This window comes from Rhinopithecus roxellana, chromosome 7, assembly GCF_007565055.1.
Source record: "Rhinopithecus roxellana isolate Shanxi Qingling chromosome 7, ASM756505v1, whole genome shotgun sequence".
Classification (NCBI taxonomy): domain Eukaryota; kingdom Metazoa; phylum Chordata; class Mammalia; order Primates; family Cercopithecidae; genus Rhinopithecus; species Rhinopithecus roxellana.
In genome coordinates, this window is record NC_044555.1 from 72,719,777 (window position 1) to 72,741,153 (window position 21,377).

The window sequence follows — 21,377 nt, forward strand, 5'->3', positions numbered from 1 at the left end:
TAAAAGGAAGATAAGGTTTCCTTCTAGTTATGGGAAGTAGGCTTCTTAGTGTCAAGACATCTTGTTCTCTAAAGCTGCAGACTCAAACACACACCTATGGTTTATGCAGACACAGAGAAATCATAGGATTTAACACCCTGTTTAAAATAGCATCTTTTTCTAAACAATCATGACTTCTACTATCCATCAAAACCCTTCAATGGACTTTGCTATTTGAAAATTTTTTTTTTCCTTTTGAGAGAATCTTGCTCTGTCACCCAGGCAGCAGAGCCATCTTAGTATTTGAACTTAATGATTCTCCTGTATTCCCAAGTCAAATCTGTTTCCCTAGTGAAATCTATAGGCTTCATCAATGACGGGGTAGATAAAGAAAATGTGTATATATATACCATGGAATACTATGAAGCCATAAAAAAGAATGAGATCATGTCTTTTGTAACTTAGATAGAGCTGGAGGCTATTATCCTTAGCAAACTAATAATGCAGGAACAGAAAACCAAATACCATGTGTTCTCACTTATAAGTGAGAGCTAAATGATGAGAACTTACAAACACATAAAAGAAAACAACAAAGACTGGGGTCCGTTTGAGCCGGGAGGGTGGGAGGAGGGAAAGGAGCAGAAAAGATCACTATTGGGTACTAGGCTAAATACCTGTGTGATTAAATAATTTGTACACCAACCCCCATGACATGAGTTTACCTGTCTAACAAAGCAACCTTCACGTGAATCCCCAAATCTAAAATAAAAGTTAAACATAAATAAATAAATAAAATATACCAGACTTCCTGTTTAAAAAAAAAAAAAAATTCAATGGGCTAATTTGATAGAATGGCTAGGATTAAATCATCCTTCCATTAAATTCAGCTGGTTATTCCTTTTAATAAGAGGTACATTACATGTCTACCACAGTCTACATTTAAAAAACAATTATTTAATATTCCAGGGGTGAGGGAGTAATAACAGGACTGTTTCATTTTTTTAAGGAAATGACTTTGCAGTATGATTCTTCTGTTTAGATTTGGATATGGGTAAATTTTGTCTTTGTCAAAATGTTCTAGCATAAAGGGAAATTGGGAAATAAGGGTAGGGTCAAATGTATACTTTGGGTATAATTCTGTTCAAAGTTTAGAAATCTTGGCAATAAGTCCTTTATAGAGTAGTTGCTAAAATATTTCCCTCTGAGATCCTTCTAAAATAAATTTTCTTGTATTGTCCACATGCTTTGAATGATCGTGTCAACCTAATAAAACCAATTTTCTAAGGAATAATTTATCTTCCCATTTAATAATTGAGAAATCATTGTCTCCATTAGGGCTTCCAGTTAATTTGACTGTGTTCCCATATCATGTGATTATGATTTTCACAGACAACAAGATAAATAAGTAAACCACTGAATATCCCATAGCCTGTGACCCTTTGTAGCTGTTAAATATAAAATTTTCCATCAGGGCTATTGACATTTGAAAATGTTCACATTGCTTCTTTGGAACCTTAGGAGTAGAAAACATTACTTGAAACTAATAGAGGATTTAAGATTTCTACACAATCCTTAACTCTTTCTAGGGAATTTAGTTGATGGCTCTCAATGTATATTCCTGCACCCTGGACAGGCATTGGATCTATTTGGATCAGCCTGGTGGGTGAGTCTTGAGAAGACACTTCATTCTGCACTTGCATCTGTGTCAAGGCAGTAGAACAGAAAGGAGTTCAAGCTGAGAATCCTGAAAATTGCAGTTCTCTTATTGAAGAAGCGAGTGACCCCTAGCTTCACTTGTCTAAATCAGGGTTCTAAGCCTTTGAGCCTCTCTTTGCAAACGGAGTTGCAAATGAATTCATGGAAGTTTCTTCTCAACCTTCACTGCAGCTGCTTCTTACCTGATCCACCTCTCAATGTTGGAGACTTCCAGGGCTCTGTCCTGGGCCCCCTTCCTTTCTTTATCTTCACACTTGCCCTACCTGATGTCATCCAAATCCAGGACCTCATATGACATCCAACTGCAGGGCATCCCACATACAGAGCCAGGACCCTGCTGTGGAGGTCCACATTGCTATGTCCAGCTGCCCGCTTGCCACACGACCTGGAAGCTCAGTAGGCATGTCATCTCGGAAAGATGCAAGCTAGACATCAAATGCAAGCTAGCCCAAGCCCACACATCCCCATATCTGCATGATCTTATTGAATGCTTTACCCAGTGACTGAACCTCAGTGCTACGATGTTTGCTGGTTGTGGGCTTGTTTTATTTTGCCTCTCTTTAACCCCTATGTATCCCATATTTTGGAATCACATCCTATTCACTTTATTTTCTAAGTTTATCTGACATTGGTCCTCTTTTGTCAGTTGTATCAATTTTCCATCTTGTCCAGGCCACTGTGGTCTGCCCTATGGACTTCTCCAGTGTGCTTCTTGGTGGTCTCCCTAATTCTTTGTTCTCACAAAATTCCATTCTCCACCCAGACACTGGAGTGAGATTTCATAAACATAATGTCAATGTACTATATTGAATTTCTAAGGACTGATGTAACCATTAGTACCACAAACTGGGTGGCTTAAAAGCAGCAGAAAGTTGTTTTCTCTCAGTTCTGGGGGCCAGGAGTCTGAAAGCAAGGTGCTGGAAGTGCTAGGATCCCAACAAAACCTCTAGGGGAGAATCCTTTGTTGTTCTGCCATTAATTCTTAACCTTCCTTGACTTGTAGATGTATCAGTCCAATCTCTGCCTCCACCTTCACATGTTTTTTTTCCTTTCTTCAAACACTCTAGTATCAACCAGGCATGGTGGCTCACACCTGTAATCCTAGCACTTTGGGAGGCTGAGATGGGAGGATCACTTGAGCTCAGGAGGTCGAGGCTGCACCACTGCACTCCAGCCTGGGCAACAAACAAACGAACAGAACAAAAAACCACTCCAATATCTTACCATCCACTGAAAATACAATGTGATGTCTGTACCCCAGCTGTACAGTTTTCTCATCCTCTCTTCCTGGCTTTTCCTGGGTCCCCCAACCCCTTCATCCTGTTCCCACCTTAGCGTCTTTGTGTTGGAAACTCATACCTGTTTATTATTTTATTTGCTCATAGTCCTTCTCCCATGGAAGCTGGGATCTGGGCTGCCTCATTCACCACTGTGTCCTAGTGCCTTGAATAACCATGGAGTAGGCATTCAATAAGAACTTACTAAATGAATAGGGATATAGTTTGGCTGTGTCCCCATCAAAATCTCATCTTGAATTGTAGCTCCCATAATCCCCACATGTCGTGGGAGGCACCCAGTTAGAGGTAATTGAATCATGGGGATGGGTCTTTCCTCTTTCCTGTGCTGTTCTCATGATAGTGAATAAGTCTCATGAGAGCTGATGGTTTTATAAAGGGCAGTTCCCCTTCACATGCTCTCTTGCCTAATGCCATGTAAGACGTGCCTTTGCTTCTCCCTCACCTCCCACCATGATTGTGAGGCCCCCTAGCCATGTGGAACTGTGAGTCCGTTAAAACTTTTTCTGTATAAATTACCTGGTCTCGGGTATTTCTTCATAGAAGTATGAAAATTGACTAATACAAATAGTGATCACTTCTTAGATTTCTCTTCCTTCTGTTTCCTTCTCTCCCTATTTCTTCCCTTTCTCCTAAAATATCATCCTTTACATGGGACCAGAATAACTTCCTTAAGATATTCTTTTAGTTGAGTTTAGAGTTTGTGTTTTCCTCATACTACAAGATTTCCTGTATTCTCAGAACAGAACAGTTAAACTCCAATGTCTGGCTTCATTTCCATCCCTCTCCCAAGTCAAAGTCACCCTGAAGGAGGCTCTTCCTCCCTCCCTTTTTCTCTGCCTACAGGCAAGTAATAAATGTCAATGGAATGGATAAATTAACTCTATAGATGGCTTCTGCAGAAGTATGGGGGTGGGGGATCATATTTTCCAGAGTGTTCAAGAATATAGACTTTTTTTTCATGTGCAGAGAAATGCTTTTAAAATTCCCTGATGGCTGCGTGGAAGGCACTGCTCTTCAGGCTTTTTTTCCTTACCCTAAGGCCAAATTCCAAACACACGGCTTGAGTCCATGTCACTTATGAGTTGCTTCTTACAGTCACTGATTTTGACATCTCTTTCCCTCATTCAATAATGCAGCTTTCAGAGAGCAATTGATACTTTTATTGTGAGAAAAAAATAGTAGCGACTGACTCTGGTAGATTATTACAATGTTCAAATGATGTTGGCAAACACTGTCATTGGCTTCCCAAGGGTAGGCAAAGCTGCCCCTTCATGCTAGTGTCAGTATTTAGTCCTCCAGCAGATATCCACAGCCTTTTCACCTTTGAAAGAAGATCACATTAGTCTCATTTATATATTCATGCATTTGGTTGAATTTGACTGACATGCATTTATATATTGATTCTATAGAACATGCCAGGCACAGGGCTAGCTGATAGGGTATAAAGGCAAGAAATAAACGGCCTCCGACTGCTACTAATTTACATTCTACTAGAAACTAGTAGCTTAAATTCTACTAAAAGACATAATGCCTCTAAATTCTACTAGAATTCTACTAGGTTTTAGGATAGAGATATAAGAGACTGCTTCAGTGTAATATACTGGTAAGGGAACTGTTAAAGTATGGTAAAGGCAGTTAGCCCAACTTGGGAATTGAGAGAACCTTCCAGGAGGAGCTGACATTTTGCAGGTTGACGTTTTGCATTGTTGGCTAGGAGAGGACAGGTGGGAAGTACGCAGGGGGCAGGTGTGAAATACTTATGGGGAGTGAAAACGCAGCTCAGTATTTCTAGGGATGAAAGTGTAGCAGGGCGCAGTGGCTCATACCTGTAATTTCATCACTTTGGGAGGCCAAAGCAGGAGGATCCCTTGAGCCCAGGAATTCTAGAGCAGTCTGGGCAACATAGTTAGACCTCATCTCTAAAAAAAAAAAAAAAAATTAAAAATTAGTCAGATGTGATGGCATGTGCTTGTAGTCCAGCTACTCCAGAGGCTGAGATGGGAGGATCAGTGGAGCCTGGGAGGTGGAGGCTGCAGTGAGACTTGATTGCACCACTGCACTCCAGCCTGACTGACAAAGTGAGATCCTGTCTCAAAAAAAAGTGTGAGCAAGGAATGACAGTGTCAGGTGATGGAGATTTGGTATCATGTCCGGGCACTGAGCTCTGCCTTGTGGGTTATCTGAGCTGGGAGCAGGGACCAGACAGATGGGTTAACATTAGCAAACACCCTGAAAATGGAAGGGCCGTTTGGAATGATTGAGACTGTCCACTTCAACAGAGAATGCAACTGCTGGATCACCACCGTCTCAGGCATTGCCATAAGCAGAGTGATTTGATTGCATTGGCCTCAGTTGACAAAATGTATGACCTTAATACTACACAGTTAAATGTGGCAGAGCTTGCACATGTTGTTGAAAAAGTCACATGGACAGGCAGGAGATTGTGATCCCGTAATGGGAGGCTTGAATTTCTCACTTTTGAGATGGGCAAGATTGAAGTTGTGTGGTCGAGCATGCTCTGCAGGAGAGAAAGGTTGGGATTCTGGGACAGCAAAGAGGTGTGAGAAGGATGTGGCCGCGGTGGGTAAACTGGGCTCTGTGAGGGCAGGGAGTGGGCATAGCTCATGCTTATGGGCTCATTTTCTTTGATGACATTCAGGGAGAGTTTCTCTTTTGATAGTCAAAGGTCAAGCTGTTTAGTATATGACTCTGGTGGAGAAAATTTTAGGAATGTAATGTATTAGGGAAATGAAGCATGTAGCAAAATAGAGACCAGAAAAGGTTAGAAATAGGAGTTTGTAATCACATTCACCTGTAGGCTTCTGTTTTTTTCCCACAGCAATACTCTTCATTGATTAATTCATTATTTCATTTGTTACACAAAATATATTGAGTACCATCTATTTGGAAGGGATTACACTGTTCAGTTGATTTAACAATGCATCGGACCGTTTGTTCTCAAATACTGTTGATCCTGTTGGAATGAGACATGCATAGAATTGGTTGTCATATGTCCCATAAACTTGAACTTGAAAAATACTGTGGAAATTGAAAGTAGGAAAATAATACCTGATCATAGAAGGCTTAATGAAATCGGAGAGGCTAGTTATCTAGGCTTTTAAGGAGCTTTGTAAATGATTTGGGTGTGGGGGCTGTATTAGTCAGGGTTGTCTAGAGGGACAGGACTAATAAGATAGATGTCTGTATGAAAGGGAGTTTATTAGGAGAATTGACTCACACAATCACAAGGTGAAGACCCACAATGGGCTGTGTGCAAGCTGAGGAGCCAGGAAGCCAGTCCGAGTTCCAAAACCTCAACAGTAGGGAAGCTGATGATAGTGCAGCCTTCAGTCTGTGGTCGAAGGTCCGACTGGCAAATCACTGGTGTAAGCCCAGGAATCCAAAAGCTGAAGAACTTGGAGTCTGATGTTTGAGGACAGGAAGCATCCAGCATGGGAGAAAGATGAAGGCTGGAAGACTCAGCCAGTCTAGTACTTCCACGTTCTTCTGCCTGCTTTATTCTAGCCACGTGGGCAGCTGATTAGATGGTACCCACCCAGATTGAGGGTGGGTCTGCCTCTCCCAGCCCACTGACTCAAATGTTAATCTCTTTTGGCAACACCTTCACAGACACAGCCAGGAACAATACTTTACATCCTTCAATCCAATCAAGTTGACACTCAATATTAACCATCCCAGGGTCAAATCCTAGCAGAGCAACCATCAAGAGGGAGCGGCAGAACTTTCCAGAGAGCAGAGGATGAGCTGTTGACCAGGACATTTTCGTGGGACTCAGCTCAACCAAGGTGTGATGTTGGAAAGGTGGACCCCAGTCAGGACATGCTTAGCTTCACATTCCAGAGTAAGATATATTTTTCAGTTTTTCATTCTTTTGGACAATATTAAGTAGGAGTTCAATTAAGTAACAAGAAAAATGTTAGTAGACGTTGCTGTGACACTTCCCCCTGATACTGATGGATTTAATATTATGGAGTAAGGTCCAAGTTGGTGTGCTCACCCCACCCCCAAAAAATCAAAATTTAGTAAATTAGAACAGGACTGGCCTAGCTGTAGCATGTGGGCCTAATGCAAACCAGCCCTTGATTTTCTAAATAAAGTTTTATTGAAACCCAGCCATGCTCATTTGTGAATGTCTTATTCCTGGCTGCTTCTTAATTACAACAACAGAGTTGAGTAGTTGAGAAAGCCACCGAAAGAGCCTGAAATATTTACTATCTGGCTCTTTAGAGAAAAAGTTTGCCAACCCTTGACTCAGATTCCTTAGCAGTTGGATGTATTGCTTGAGGAGTCATTCTTAATCATTTGAGCTGTGTCAATTAATTTTAAGGATATTCTTCAATTCTTGACCTGTTGTTTAACAACTGATATCACCAGGTTCCTTATTTTTGCCCTCGTAATAGGTGGGTAATACATTGGTGGAACCTGAAAAATATTGTTATATTTCCCATCTGCAATTCATGGGTTTTAGTCTTTGGCATGAATAAATCAAGGAGAGTGTAAAATGTAGCATCTTGTGTGAGAAAACATTTCGCGTGAATTATCGTCACACACTTCAATGGGGTTTGCCTCAATTCAGAGAATTAGTGTTATCTCGGATGGGAAGATTTGAGGAGAAAAATGAAAAACAGAATATTTCATAAAACTCTGCCCAGATCAAGCATAAGAATGACTAGCATATGCTCTTGCCATTAAAAGTGATTTGACCTGCTGTGTGGGAGCATTCAGAAGGACAAAAATAGAAGCCTTGTTTGCAAACAGCTGTTTCTAACAAGAGTCTTAGAGTAAATTGTAGAAGAATCCTTGCTATGCTTGCCTAGAGAGATTGAGTAACTCAGCCATCATCCTTCTGTGATGAGAACATCATCACAACATGCCATCAGGATGTTAAAAGTGTGAGTTGGACAATTACTCTACCAAATTTTAAACTCAGACTATGGCTTTTTCTCTGCTTATAAATTTTCAGAAAAAATAAATCATACTCCTTCACCTGTTTTTTTTTTTTTTTTTTTCTTTCCCCCATATCCTATTCTCCAACTTTCCTAAGTTAATTTCTCCTTCAAAACCCAAGTCAAAATCTATTGGTACGGGACAGGTTTGCCCAGGTAAAAGACATTTCTTTTGATTTTTGTTGGTACTTAATCAGAGTTATCTGTGGGCATATCTTTTGTTTGTTTGTTTGTTTGTTTGTTTGAGGCAGGGTTTCACTTTGTCACCCAAGCTAGAGTGCAGTGGCATGATCACAGCTCACTACGGCCTCAACCTCCTAGGCTTACTCAATCCTCCTGCCTCATCCTCCCATGTAGCATGCACCACCATGCCTGGCTAGCTTTTTTATTTCTTATTTTTTGTAGAGACTGGGTCTCACTATGTTGCCCAGGTCTCAAACCCCGACCTCAAGTGATCCTCCTACCTCAGTCTCCCAAAGTGTTGGGATTACAGGTGTGAGCCACTGTGCCTGGCCTGTGGATATATCTGAGCTGTCTTTTGAGACTTTTAATTTCTGTAGGGCAAGGTCCCTGTTCACTGTGTTCTCTCTGGGATTCTGTTCGCATACAATCACAGTTCTCAGTGGGTATTATCTGAGCTATCTTTTGAGGCTGTGAGTTTCTGTAGGGCGTAATCTCCATGATATACCTTTGTGTCCCATTTGGGGATGTGAAAATCAGTAAAGCCTAGCATTTGGCACGATAGGTTCTAGAACTATACCTAATACCACCAATTACTGGCTGTGTAACCTTTGCCAAAGTTTTCTTGACTGTGCAATGGGTTACTTGCCTTGCAGAGTGATGGTGAGAATCAAGAGTTAATATTGAAGTCATGAGTTTGAATGGTTTGGGGGACATGTGAAACTCCATCATTAGTCCTGATCATAGCAAGTCATTGCTTATTAAATGTCTGCTGAATGAATGAAGCATCCCGTGTCCACCCTCTGAGTTCCTCTGAACTCTGCTCAATGATAATGTGAGTGGTGCCTGGGAGAGCAGATTTCGGTGCTTTTTCAGCCTGACAGACACATTTGGCGCATCTCATTTTCAACGCAATATCGCAGGAGGAAGGAGACTGAAAGCTACACCATCTGACAAGCAAGGGCACTTGCTCATCAACACATGCCTGCAAATGTGTGATCATGCTTCCTCCAACATGTTTTTCCATAGACAGTATGTGCTCAGATGTGTTCATCATCTGTTAAAAAAATTTTAAAACATTTTTTTGCCATGACTGTTGTAAAAACTCTCCCTTTATAGCTTTAGAAAATTGCACAAGATTATGTTTATGGATACATTTCTTTAGGACCTGAATATAGACTCAGAACTATTAATACAAGATGGGAATCTCGTGATGTTCCACATAGTGGTTTCAGAGCTTCCAACAGAGCGTTTCTCGAGTGTGACAATTTGTTAACACTAGCTGCAGACGAAACCATGCCTGGTGCTACCATTCAGGTGGTCAGTAGGTGGCTAGATCTAGGGGCTACAGGCACATAGTCCCGTGCCTGCAATAGAGGTGCTCTGTGCATCTTACCTGAGCAGAGGTAAGCCATTTCTTTGCACCCAGACAGAAGTGTTGCCACCAGGTGGCCATTTGTGGCTTGGAGCTCCTTTGGGGATCTGGAATCTCTGGCAGGCTGTGATATTTCCGGGGCCTCTGCAGGAGATTTGTTTTATTTTGTTTTGTTTTCAACGTGGTTATACATCAAGCCATGTTCTTATAAGATGTCTCTTCCATCATCTGGAGTTCTGGGATATTCGCAAATTCCTCAGAGGGGAATAGATCACTGGCACTTGGGTTGTAAAATACACAGACCTTGGATGTGCCTGTGGATTTTTGTGAAACTGTGTGCTTGGTTTTCTGTTTTTTAAGACATGTTGTCTCTCTGTCACCCAGGCTGGAGTGCAGGGGCACAATCATAGCTCACTGCAGCCTCAAACTCCCAGGTTCAAGCAGTACCCCCCACTCAGCCTCCTGAGTAGCTGGGACTACAGGTGTGTGCCACCACACCTGGCTAATTTTTTTAATTAATTTTTTTGTTTTGTTTTGTTTTGTAGAGATGGCATCTCACCACGGTGCCGAGACTGGTCTTGAACTCCTGGTCTCAAGCAACCCACCTGCCTAGGCCTCTCAAAGTGCTGGAATTACAGGCATGAGCCACTGCACCCAGCCTCTATCTGCTGTTTAAGGGCCGTGTTTTTCAGCCACTCTCTCACATGGCTCTACAGCCAGATGCATCCCTTGGCTTCCCCTGGTGAGCCCTAGTAAACCATCCTCAGACATTGCCTTTCACCTTAAAGATGATGCACAGATCAACTCCTGGGAGGGTACGAAATTTGCTCGGTGCCTCAATCCTTAATTCTACTGTTCAGATGTATCTTTCTGAGTTTCGACATAGGCTGTAGAAACTAAATGTGGTTTACAAATTTGGTGTGATCCTCTTCTCTCAGGACATAGACAACTTGGCACCAGTGCTCTTGCTGCAAAGATAAAGTGATACCGGAAAACTGTTTAAATTCACAGGCTTTGGAGTCAGTCAGACAAACCTGGATTTGTATCTGTAACTCTACTGCTTACTAAATAAGTGACCGTCAGCACATAACTGAAGTTCTCTCAGCCTCAGATTGTACAACTATTTATATATATATATATATATATATATATATATATATATATATAATATGAAAATGTTATGAATGAGTTTAGATTGATGGAGAATTACAAAGGTAGTACAGAGGTCTATTTTTCACCCAGCTATCTGCAATCTTACCATCCTACACAGCTATGGTGTCTTTGTCAAAATTAACCTTCCCATGTTACCAGCTTTCCCATTAATGCCCTTTCTCTGTTTCAGAATCCAATACACAATGCCACATTGCATCTAGAAGATTAACTTTGAGAGGGTGCTTTTTCCTGATTTTAATAGTTTGGTTTTTGTTCCCATTTATTTATGCTGTTTTATTTAAAACAAGGGGGCAATATTTGTATATCTAAACCATTCATGAAACCAGCCCTTTTTTGTTCTATAACAATCACTTATTTTGTTGCTGTTAAATTTAAAGTGAAGATGGTGTGAGTTTGATCGAGTAGCAGGATAAGCAGGTGAAAATTTTATGAGTTTGATGGAACAGAAGGAAAACTAGACTGTAATTCACATGTTGAGATTCCTCCCAAAGCTCCGCTTTCAACTACTTGAATGAACTACGGCAAAGTAGTTAAACTTCCCATTTGTTGGCTGTGATCTCTGTGAAGCAGGAATCACAGTATCTGTCAGAGAATTACCTTCAAGTGATGTTGAAAAGATAAAATAAGGGGAAGAGTTTTAACTTTCTTAGAAGGCCATCACAGAAACTACAAAGTATGATGTGAACTTCCATAGGAATCTCCCCTAAGTGACTGTGCATGTAGAATCTCTGAATGTCTGCAAAGGTCAGAGCCTGCTGAGGAGAGGAATTTAGTCTACAGTCTTCAGCTGTAAGAAATGAGCTTTTAACTATTCACAATAGCAAAGACATGGAGTCAACTGAAATACCCATCAACAGTGGACTGGATAAAGAAATTCTGGTACATACACACCATGGAATACTATGCAGCCATAAAAAAAGAATGAGATCCTGTCCTTTGCAGCAACATAGATGGAGCTGAAGGCCATTATCCTAAAAGAATGAATGCAGGGACCAAAAACCAAATTCTGCATGTTCTCACTTACAAGTGGGAGCTAAACATTGAGTACACATGGACACACAGAAGGGAACAACAGACACTGGGGCCTACTTGAGGGTGGAGGGTGGGAGAGGGAGAGGACTGGAAAACTACATGTCAGGTACTATGCTGATTACCTGGGTAATGAAATAATCTGCACACCAGACTCCCAAGACATGCAGATTGCCTCTATGACAAACCTGCATATGTACCCCTGAACCTAAAATAAATAAAAATAAATACATAAACAAATACATAGATAAATAATGTGACATCTGAAAAACACACTAGAGCAGAATGCAATAAAAGGAGGCATTCCTGTAAAGGTTAAAAAAAAAAAAAAAAAAAAGAGAGATGAGCTTTTAACAATGGAGATTTGCTTCAGGACCCCGAAACCGCTGTCTCTAGTGGCATTGATTTCCAGTGTGACTCACACATGATATTCCCGAGAGGAATGAGCATTTTTTCATTGGCTTCATTCTCACTTAACTATCTATTTAATGCTTCACACCAATTGTTTAAAACAGCCTCTTTTTTGAGTAGCTGAACTTCAACTCCACTCCCTTTGTCCCCAGCCTGACTTCCTGATGGCTACTTCAGTACCACTTAGCTCTATGCTGCCTTTGTCATAAAGGGTGAGGAAGCAGTGTTTATTCCCCCAGCCATGGGTCACCTGCCCAGCTGGAGTGACTTCAGGCCTGTCCTGTCTAAACCCTGTACTGGAGCGCTTGGTCTCCATCCCTCAACGGGAGGTGTTGGTCATATAGGGGCCACAGGAAAACTGCCCCTTTGCCCTCTGAAGGTTTGCTAAAAATCTGCTGACAAAGGCAACTGAGAAAAGGCACACAAATTTATTAACACGCATGGAACCTTACAAAATAGATCTCAAAGAAATGGCTAGAGGGTTGATGCTTTTATACCATCTTGAGGTTACAGAAAGAATGGGGCCTTGCCTCGTGGCCACATGGGTTAGGAGAGGGGAGAAGAGGACGCCTGGCTAGCAGAGGTGGTCTTGCTATGCAGATGAAACCTCCTGTGTAGCAATCCCCAGAGAGAAGAGATGGTGAATGTTTCTTGCAGACCTTTAAAGGTGTGAGTCTCTCAGTTCATCTTTCCTAGATCAGACAAGGGAGGCCTTCAGAGAAAGCCTGGCTGCCTCAATGCAGATTTTCTCTCTCTCTCCTTTTTTTTTTTTTTTTCTGAGACAGATTCTCACTCTGTCACCCAGGCTGGAGTGCAGTGGCGAGATCTTGGCTCACTGCAACCTCCACCTCCCGGGTTCAAGCAATTCTCATGCCTCATCTTCCCAAGTAGCTGGGATTACAGGTGCCCGCCACCACGCCTGGCTAATTTTTGTATTTTTAGTAGAGATATGCTTTCACCATGTTGGCCAGGCTGGTCTTGAACTCCTGACCTCAGGTGATCCACCCGTCTCAGCCTCCTAAAGTGCTGGGATTACAGGTGTGAGCCACCACGCCCAACCAGATTTTCTCTACAGATTCAAATCTCCCCCACAAAAGACAGTTTTGCAGGGCTGCCTCTGTTTGCAGACCCTCTGAACATCCATCTCAAAACATGTCAAAGAAGAGTATTTTGGGGTGAAATGTTTTGGTTCCTTCAGTGACCATCTTCTGAGATTATCTGCTGACATTCTGATCCACTCTGAACTTAGTCTTTCTGCCTCTGCCAGTACCCTTTCAATGCTGTATTTAATTATATTCTAATTGCCTCATAGGCACAAAGCCTGTTTCCTCAACTCTCCTGGTAAGAGCCATCCTGGTAATAAAATAATAACAGTGATGATAATAGCCATTTTTTGTGCCCTTCCTCTCTCTTGCAGGCACTGAGCTTGGCAGTTGGGATAATCATTCCATATAATACTCGCATGGAAACGTTGTGGGAATATGAGACCCAGACAGCTGAAGCTATTTTCTCAAATGCAAAGGGCTGGTGTATCTGTTTCCTATGTCTGCTGTAATCATTGACCACAAATTTAGTAGTTCAAAACAACATGATTTTTTTAAAAATTTTAGATTCAGCGGGTACGTGTGCAGGTGTGTTACATGGGTATATTGCATTATGCTGAGGTTTGGGGTTCTAATGATCCTGTCATCCAAGTAGTGAACATAGTACCTGATAGTTTTGCACTCCTTGGCCTCCTCCCTCTCTCCCGCCAGTAGATCCCAGTGTCTATTGTTGCCATCTTTATGTTTATGAGTACCGAATGTTTAGCTCCCACTTATAAGTAAGAACATGCAGTGTTTGGTTTTCTGTTCCTGCATTAATTCACTTAGGATAATGGCCTCTAGCTATACCAGGTTGCTACAAAGGACAATATTTTGTTCTTTTTTATGGCTGTGTAGTATTCCATGATGTATATGTGCCACATTTTCTTTATCCAATCCCTGTTGATGGGCACCTGGATTCATTCCACATCTACTATTGTGAATAGTGCAGCAATGAACATACAGGTACAGGTATCTTTTTGGTAGAATGATTTATTTTCCTTTGGGAATAACCATGAATTAAATGGGTCCTCAAGGTGTTGGCAGGGCTGTTTCTTGCTGAAGGCTCTAGGGGAGAATCTTATTCCTTGCCTTATCCAACTTCTAGCGCCTGCCTGCATTCCTGGGCTTGGGGTACCCTTCTCTGCCTTCAAAGTCAGCAGCGTAGCATATACCAGCCTCTCTCTGTGATTATACCCCTCCACTTCTCTGACTCCCTCTTTCCCTTGAAAGGACCCTGTCTACAAAAAGAGTCAGACTCTGTAAAACGTTTGAAGAGATTTATTCTGAGCCAAGTAGACACAGCCCCAGGAGATCCTGAGAACATGTACCCAAGCTGTTCTGGCTACAGCTTGATTTATACATTTTAGGGAGACATAAGGCATCAGTCAATACATGTAAGATATACATTGTTCAGTCTGGAGTCAGAGTCGGGGGGTGGGGGGGTGAGGAGGCTTCAGGTCATAGGTGGACTCAAAGAATTTCTGATTGGCAGTTGGTTGAAAGAGTTGATTTAAAGACCTGCAGTCGATAGAAGGGAGTGTCTGGGTTAAAATAAGGGGGTTGTGGAGGTCAAGGTTCTTATGATGCAGATGAAGCCTCCAGGTAGCAGGCTTTAGAGAGAATACATTGTACGTGTTTCTTATCAGACTTTAAAAGATACCAGACTCTTGGTCAGTTCACTTCTCTCCCAGATCAGGGAAAAGACCCTGAAAGAGAAGGGGATTGTCTTGTAGGTTTTCCTCACAAGAGACAACTGTGTGGGGTTATTTTGAAATGTCAAAGAAATATATTTTGGGGTAAACTACTTCAGTTTCTATCAGGGCCTGCTGTCTGTCGTGTTGGTATCTTATTGCTACAAAGAGTCTGTTTTGTCCGTCTTAAGGTCTCTGTTTTAATGTTAATGCTGGTCAGTTGTACCTGAATTCCAAAGGAAGGAGGCAAAATGAGGCATGTTCAATCCCCTCTTTCCATCATGGCCTGAACTAGTGTTTCAGATTAAACCTTTGGAATGCCCTTTGCTGAGAGGAGGGGTCCATTCTGTTAGTCGAGGTGCTTAGGATTTTATGTTTTGTTTACAACCCCATGATTACATTGGATCCACTCAGACAATGCAGGGTAATCTCCTCATCTCAAAATCTTTAGTCACATGTTTAGAGTCCCTTTTGCCATATAAGGCAAAATACCCATTTCCCCAGGCTCCAGGCTCCAGAAATTTTGATGCGGACACTTGGGGGCACCATTATTTTGCCTAGCACAGCTGGTGTAAAGTAGAAATGGAACTTGAATTCCCTGACTCCAGAGTCATTGATTTGAATCTTTGGTGACTCAAATCTTTGTTGCGTTGAGTCCCTCTGATTACAAAGTTTTTGTTCAAGATGCCATACAGTGCTGACCATGTCACGCATGGTGGTGACTGTGTCATATATATTCCTTTTTTCAATACAACATATACAACATATACTATATTGCTCATGGAATACTCATGGATGGAATGTATGTAATTAGAGCAGTTGGTTATTCTACACTGAGCACAAAAGAGTCCATTGAAGTGAGCGTTTAAAGCGTTGAAATCTCCCTGTTGCCTCTTACTTCTTTTTTGATCTTTTAGGAGGAAAAGCAAACAACTGGGAAGGAGGTATCCGGGTTCCAGGCATCCTTCGTTGGCCCAGGGTGATACAGGCTGGCCAGAAGATTGATGAGCCCACTAGCAACATGGACATATTTCCTACAGTAGCCAAGCTGGCTGGAGCACCCTTGCCTGAGGACAGGTACTCTGATGCCAGGGTGGTTGGTATTGTCGAGCTCTGATTTCACAGCCCAATATGCTCCAGTTTGCCTGCATAATGGTGTGGGGACCAAGGCCTTTGGCCCCCTGGAGTTTTCCTGAAAATCACAGGTTTGAGGCAGGTCAATTAGTAGGATAAAAGGCATATAAATTTACTTAACGTGTACACAGGAGGCTTCCAAAGGAAGACCCAAAGATACAGGGGAAATTGTTCGTTTTTATGCTGTGGTTCAACAAAGTACGGGCAGTGTGTAGAAGTAGAATTGGAGGGAAAAGTCTGACCTCATGCTAACGGACTGAGTGGGGAAACCCAGCCAGGCCTGTCTATCTAGATGCTTCTTGGCCTCTCTGAGCAGTGTTCCTTCCTTCTGGGCATGGGACAGGGCCGTCTCTGGAACAGGGGTCTTATGACCTACAGTCAAACAAGGTAGGTCAGAGGATTTATTTATGGGCAGTTTTTACACAGAAAGGCAGGGGGAAAGTTGGAGTCATACTTTTAGGTTTGATGATGGTTTTGGGGATCAGGGGTTTTGGTTCTTATGGGGAAGAGGGATTCTAGTTTCTCTGGCACCTTGGGGTAGAGTGGGACTGAGAGCCAGGAGGGCAGGAGAAGGTCAGAGGAAAACGTCTGCCCTGAGGCCGCTGCTGAGGCCCTCTGTTTGGAGTGTCACACTGCCTCCAGCTGGACTTGTTATCTCTGTCCAGTCTGGGGCTTTACCGGTGGGTTTGCCAATGTAAAAACCCCTCTGCCAATCTCTTTATCCAGAGGGAAATAAACTCAGAGGCACTGAAGGTTTTTAGTGACCAGGAAGGTGGATGGGTGGTGTTTAATTCAGCCTTGGTCTTTCAACATTGTGCTGATGCTGTTGTTCTCTTCTGTTCTCCCCTCCATTGCTTGCCATTGTGCAGCTGGACCACAACCTCTTTGACCTCCGACATTGGGATCCCACACCTTTTCCTTTGTCCACACTCAGCAGCCCTTTGCTGTAACAGTGAGAAATGCAGCCGGTTCCCCAGCTAACGCCCCATTTCCCAGCACGTCTTCACCGAGAAGTTCTAAATGAAATGTCTTTCTCTTAAATTTAAATACGACTTCATATGACATTGCCAGTGGTTTCTTCCTAAGTGTTATTACCAATCTGAAGAGTTTTAAGTGAAGCACACTGATTAATTGTTTTCATTAGTTTGGTGACAGACCAGGCTAATGTCACGCAGGCGGCTGCAAATCTTGTTTAAATTCAGCTGCAATGAGAAGGAAGAGGAAAGGCGAAACGAAAGACAAAAACAACTGCACTGCCAAAGCAAGTCCAGAGATAGGTTTCCTCCCCCTCCCGCTGTATTCGACCTTGTTTCCTTACTGGTTTCAACTCTGCTTTAGATACACACCCTTCCTCAACACACACAGACACACACCAATGAGAAATGCAGCTTTGACAGTTCAGCTATTCTCAAACTTTGAGGTCTCAAAACCCCTTTTCATTTCTTCTATGATTGAGGACCCCAATGATCTTTTGGTTATGTGGGTTGTGTCAAGAGATGCTTATTATATTAGTAATAAAAAATGAAATTTTTTAAGACACCAAAGTACTCCAAGCTCACATTCCATTGGCTAATACATCAATGATGTCATCATTCACCCTGTGGCCACTAGGAATGTTCACTGTACACTCCTAAAAGAGTGATAGTGAGAAAGACAAAGAGTGCCTTCCTGTTGTAAAAATAACGTTGGCCTCACAGACCTCCTGAAAGGGTCCCAGAGAGTCTCTGGATCACGCTTTGAGACTAGCGGGTGCTGTGGCTAAGAGTGGAGATTCTAGACCTGCACTGGTTGAATCCATATTCTTCTTCTTTTTTTTTTTTTTTTTTTTTTTTTGAGATGGGGGTTTCACTCTGTCACCCAGGCTGGAGTGCAGTGGCGCCATCTCAGCTCACTGCACCCTGCTACTCCCAAGCTCAAGCGATCCTCCCACCCCAGCCTCCTGAGTAGTTGGGACCACAAGCATGCGCCACCATGCCCAGTTAAGTTTTTGTATTTTTGGTAGAGATGGGGTTTCACCATGTTGCCAAAGCTGGTCTTGAACTCTTGAGCTCAAGAAATCCTCCTGTGTCAACCTCCCAAAGTGCTGGAATTACAGGCTTGAGCCACTCAGCTTGAGTCTGAGGCCAATAGGGGAATTGTAAGATCTCCTACTCCAGTCAAACTATTCTTTTTTTCCACTCTAGTGATGGAAAACATGGCAGCAGTGTCTTACAGAAAGTTTTTCCTGTATAAAGCCAAAAATCCCATTCTCTATTTGACCTCCTCATTGGCTGTAGTTCTTACCTTTGGAATAAAGCTTAATACTTCCTCAAGTAGCTAGAACAGAGTGTTCAGTCAATCTCCTTTATTAAATTTGTCTCTCATGACCCATAATGTTAAAACCATCACTGCTCTTCACTTTCATAATATCTTGGAATGGTTTTCTACCCAGTGGGGGAAAAGCAAGGTGAGGAAAAAGTTCAGAGGCAAAGAGGAAGATTCATAAAGGGAAATCTTACTGCTTCTACCTTCTAGCCGCTCTAGTCTGAGGCTGATGGAGGTCAATCTGTGTTTCTTATATGTGCTCAATGAAGAAGGTAACAGCGTCCCTCTTAGAAGACCCAAGTATCTTGTGTGTGGGTTTGTGTCATCAATAGAACCAACTCTCAATATTGAAGATTCCCCTCTGTTTCTGATTCCCTTCATGGACCTTGGAGGTGCTTGTTGACCTCATTGGTTTTTGTTTTGTTTTGTTTTGTTTTGTTTTGTTTTTTTGAGACAAAGTCTTGCTCATTTGCCCAGGCTGGAGTGCAGTGGTGCAATCTCGGCTCACTGCAACCTCCACCTCCACCTCCCAGGCTCAAGCGATTCTCCTGCCTTAGCCTCCAGAGTAGCTGGGACAACAAGCATGCACCACCATGCTTAGCTAATTTTTTACATTGTTAATAGAGAGGGGGTTTCACTATGTTGGCCAGGCTGATCTCAAACTCCTGACCTCAGGTGATCCACCTGCCTCAGCCTCTCAAAGTGCTGGGACAACAGTTGCGCACCACCTCGCCCAGCTGATTTTTGTATTTTTAGTAGAGACAGGGTCTTACCATGTTGGCCAGGCTGGTCTTGAACTTCTGACCTCAGGTGATCCACCCACCTCGGCCTTCCAGAGTGCTGGGATTACAGGCATGAGCCACGGCGCCTGGCCAGTTGACCTGGTTTTAAACCACATAGGTTGCTTCTGTGTTGAGGTCCTAGCTTCTGGTACTAGTCCAGCTGTAAAATGCCTTCATCATCCTAGAGACAGCACAGGTTAGAAAACAGAAATGTGCTTCCAAGTGCCTCATGGGAATAGAATTATCACACAGTACCTTATTTAAAGCATATTGCCAACCAGGTCCAGTAATATTCTTATGTATTTGTCCAGAAGACTTTGAATATCTAAAGTAGTGTTTTCCCCCAGGGGTCACTTATCAATGCCTGGAGACATTTTTTATTGTCTTGGCTCAGGGTGCTACTGGCTCAGATGTGCCATCAAGCATCCTGCAATGCACAGCACAGACCCCTACTATGATGAATTATCTTACCCATTATGTCAGTAGTGCTGACGTTGAGAAATCCTACCCTGAAATTTATTATTGCTCTTTTATGGAAAATGTTGTTATAATGGAAAATCCCATCAAAACTTTTCAATAAAAGCATCTAGACAATACCCTCACATCTATATCCATCTATAAATGTGATACACAGATGTCTGCCTTTTAGAAAATAGCCTTAACTCCTTCCTGCTCAGAGTGGTGCAAATAAGCTTTCTCAGCTTCCTGCTAGAGAGATACTAAATTTGCACTTCTCAGGAGAAGAAACTCATTCAGAAGGTTGGACCCAAGCTGTTTGATGGGCACTTAACAAAGTGCCTTCGCTTCTTTCTGCATTTTGTCTGAAGAAGATAATTTCTGTTCAGCAGACCTCTATTCTTCAAGCACTGTCCTGTAATTCTCAGGAAGCATTTTGGATCTAGTGGGAGTCCTTCCTGGCCAATCGAAGCGTGGTGGCACATCAGAAGCCCTTGGATCCAAGGTTTCTACTTAAGCCAAAAGAAAGGTAGTCCGGAGGAACACAGGAAAGATTTTTGTTGTTGTTGTTGTTGTGTTTTTGTTTTGCAGCATCTTAACACTGCAGTGAGAATAGTTCTCTAATTCAACCCTATGATGTGCTTACGTGAGGTTTCTCTCTGGCAGTGAATTTTTCTTTCATATGCATGTTAGTGATTCATTTTCATTCAGTGGCATGACTTATCAGAAGAACTTTCAGTGTCCATCACCCTGGGCATATTCAGAAAAATTATTTCCCTCCAGGTCTCCAAATAAGCTGATTTTGGAAATAAATGGAGGACAACCTTTTGTGTTACAAAAGGCAGCAACAGGGGCTTGCAAAAAAAGAAGAATCTAATACCTAAGTGTTTTAATTCATTAACGTGAAAATTGTTTCTTTGGGTCTCATCTTTGCAAGCAAATACAATATTGCCATAGTATGAGTATGACCATGCCCCTTCCTAACATGGTATTAACATCAGTAATAGAGAATGGCAACAAGCCATAGTTGGTTACACCTTTTGGAAAACCCAACATTTTAACCATAGACCCTTCAGCTGGGACGCAAGGAAACAGAGTGCTGGCCACCTCAAGAATCAAATTTTAGAGGTGAAATATTTAGAACTTCTGGTCCATAATTAAAATAAAAATTGACTTCATTTTTTAAAGTTTCAAAAACAAATTAATGCTTTAATGCTCAACACACTTTTGTCTAATGGAGACAAGGAATGGATTTAGCCTACTTCTCCCAGTAACTTTTTCCGACTTATAGCCGAGCCACTAGAGAAGACCTTTTCAAGAGAGTATAACAGATGAAAAAGTCAGTGAGCTATATCAGGTTCACATCAGTTTTGCAAAATTAAAGGTGAGTCTCTTCATGGGAAGAATCCCAAGTTTGTGTGTGTAACCACTTATACTGATCTTGCTTTCTGTTCAACTATGGCAGAGGGTTTAATGTTTACAAATGGAAACATATTTTTCTAAATTGTGAAAATAACTTTCTGAATACTTAAGATTCCCTTTAGTTTATTACAGATATATGTACTTTCTCCTAAAAATGTTTCCTTAACTATGATTGTCTACATTGAAATCGTTGTCATTTGTATATCAAATAAGCTGCTCACCAACATTGTGCCCCAAATAAGCTTCTCTATTAGTATCTAAGACCTTACCTTCTGTATCACCCCAAACCTTTTCTTTCTCTTATGATCCTTCAGTCCTTCCAGAGTTGGCTAGGCAATGGGCGGGTGGGAAGGACATTCCATGTGGAGGGACAAG

General features: G+C 42.1%; 1 protein-coding gene across 3 annotated transcripts in view; it reads left to right on the forward strand.

Annotated features, from left to right (window-relative positions):
- The window catches only part of STS (steroid sulfatase), a 205,733-nt gene that overhangs the window by 161,544 nt on the left and 22,812 nt on the right, over positions 1 to 21,377 (forward strand). For all 3 annotated transcript variants that reach the window (XM_010354943.2, XM_030934721.1, XM_030934722.1), the window contains one exon: positions 15,822 to 15,981. In XM_010354943.2, the coding sequence (XP_010353245.1) occupies positions 15,822 to 15,981 (160 nt within the window). The remainder of the gene's footprint in view (positions 1 to 15,821; positions 15,982 to 21,377) is intronic.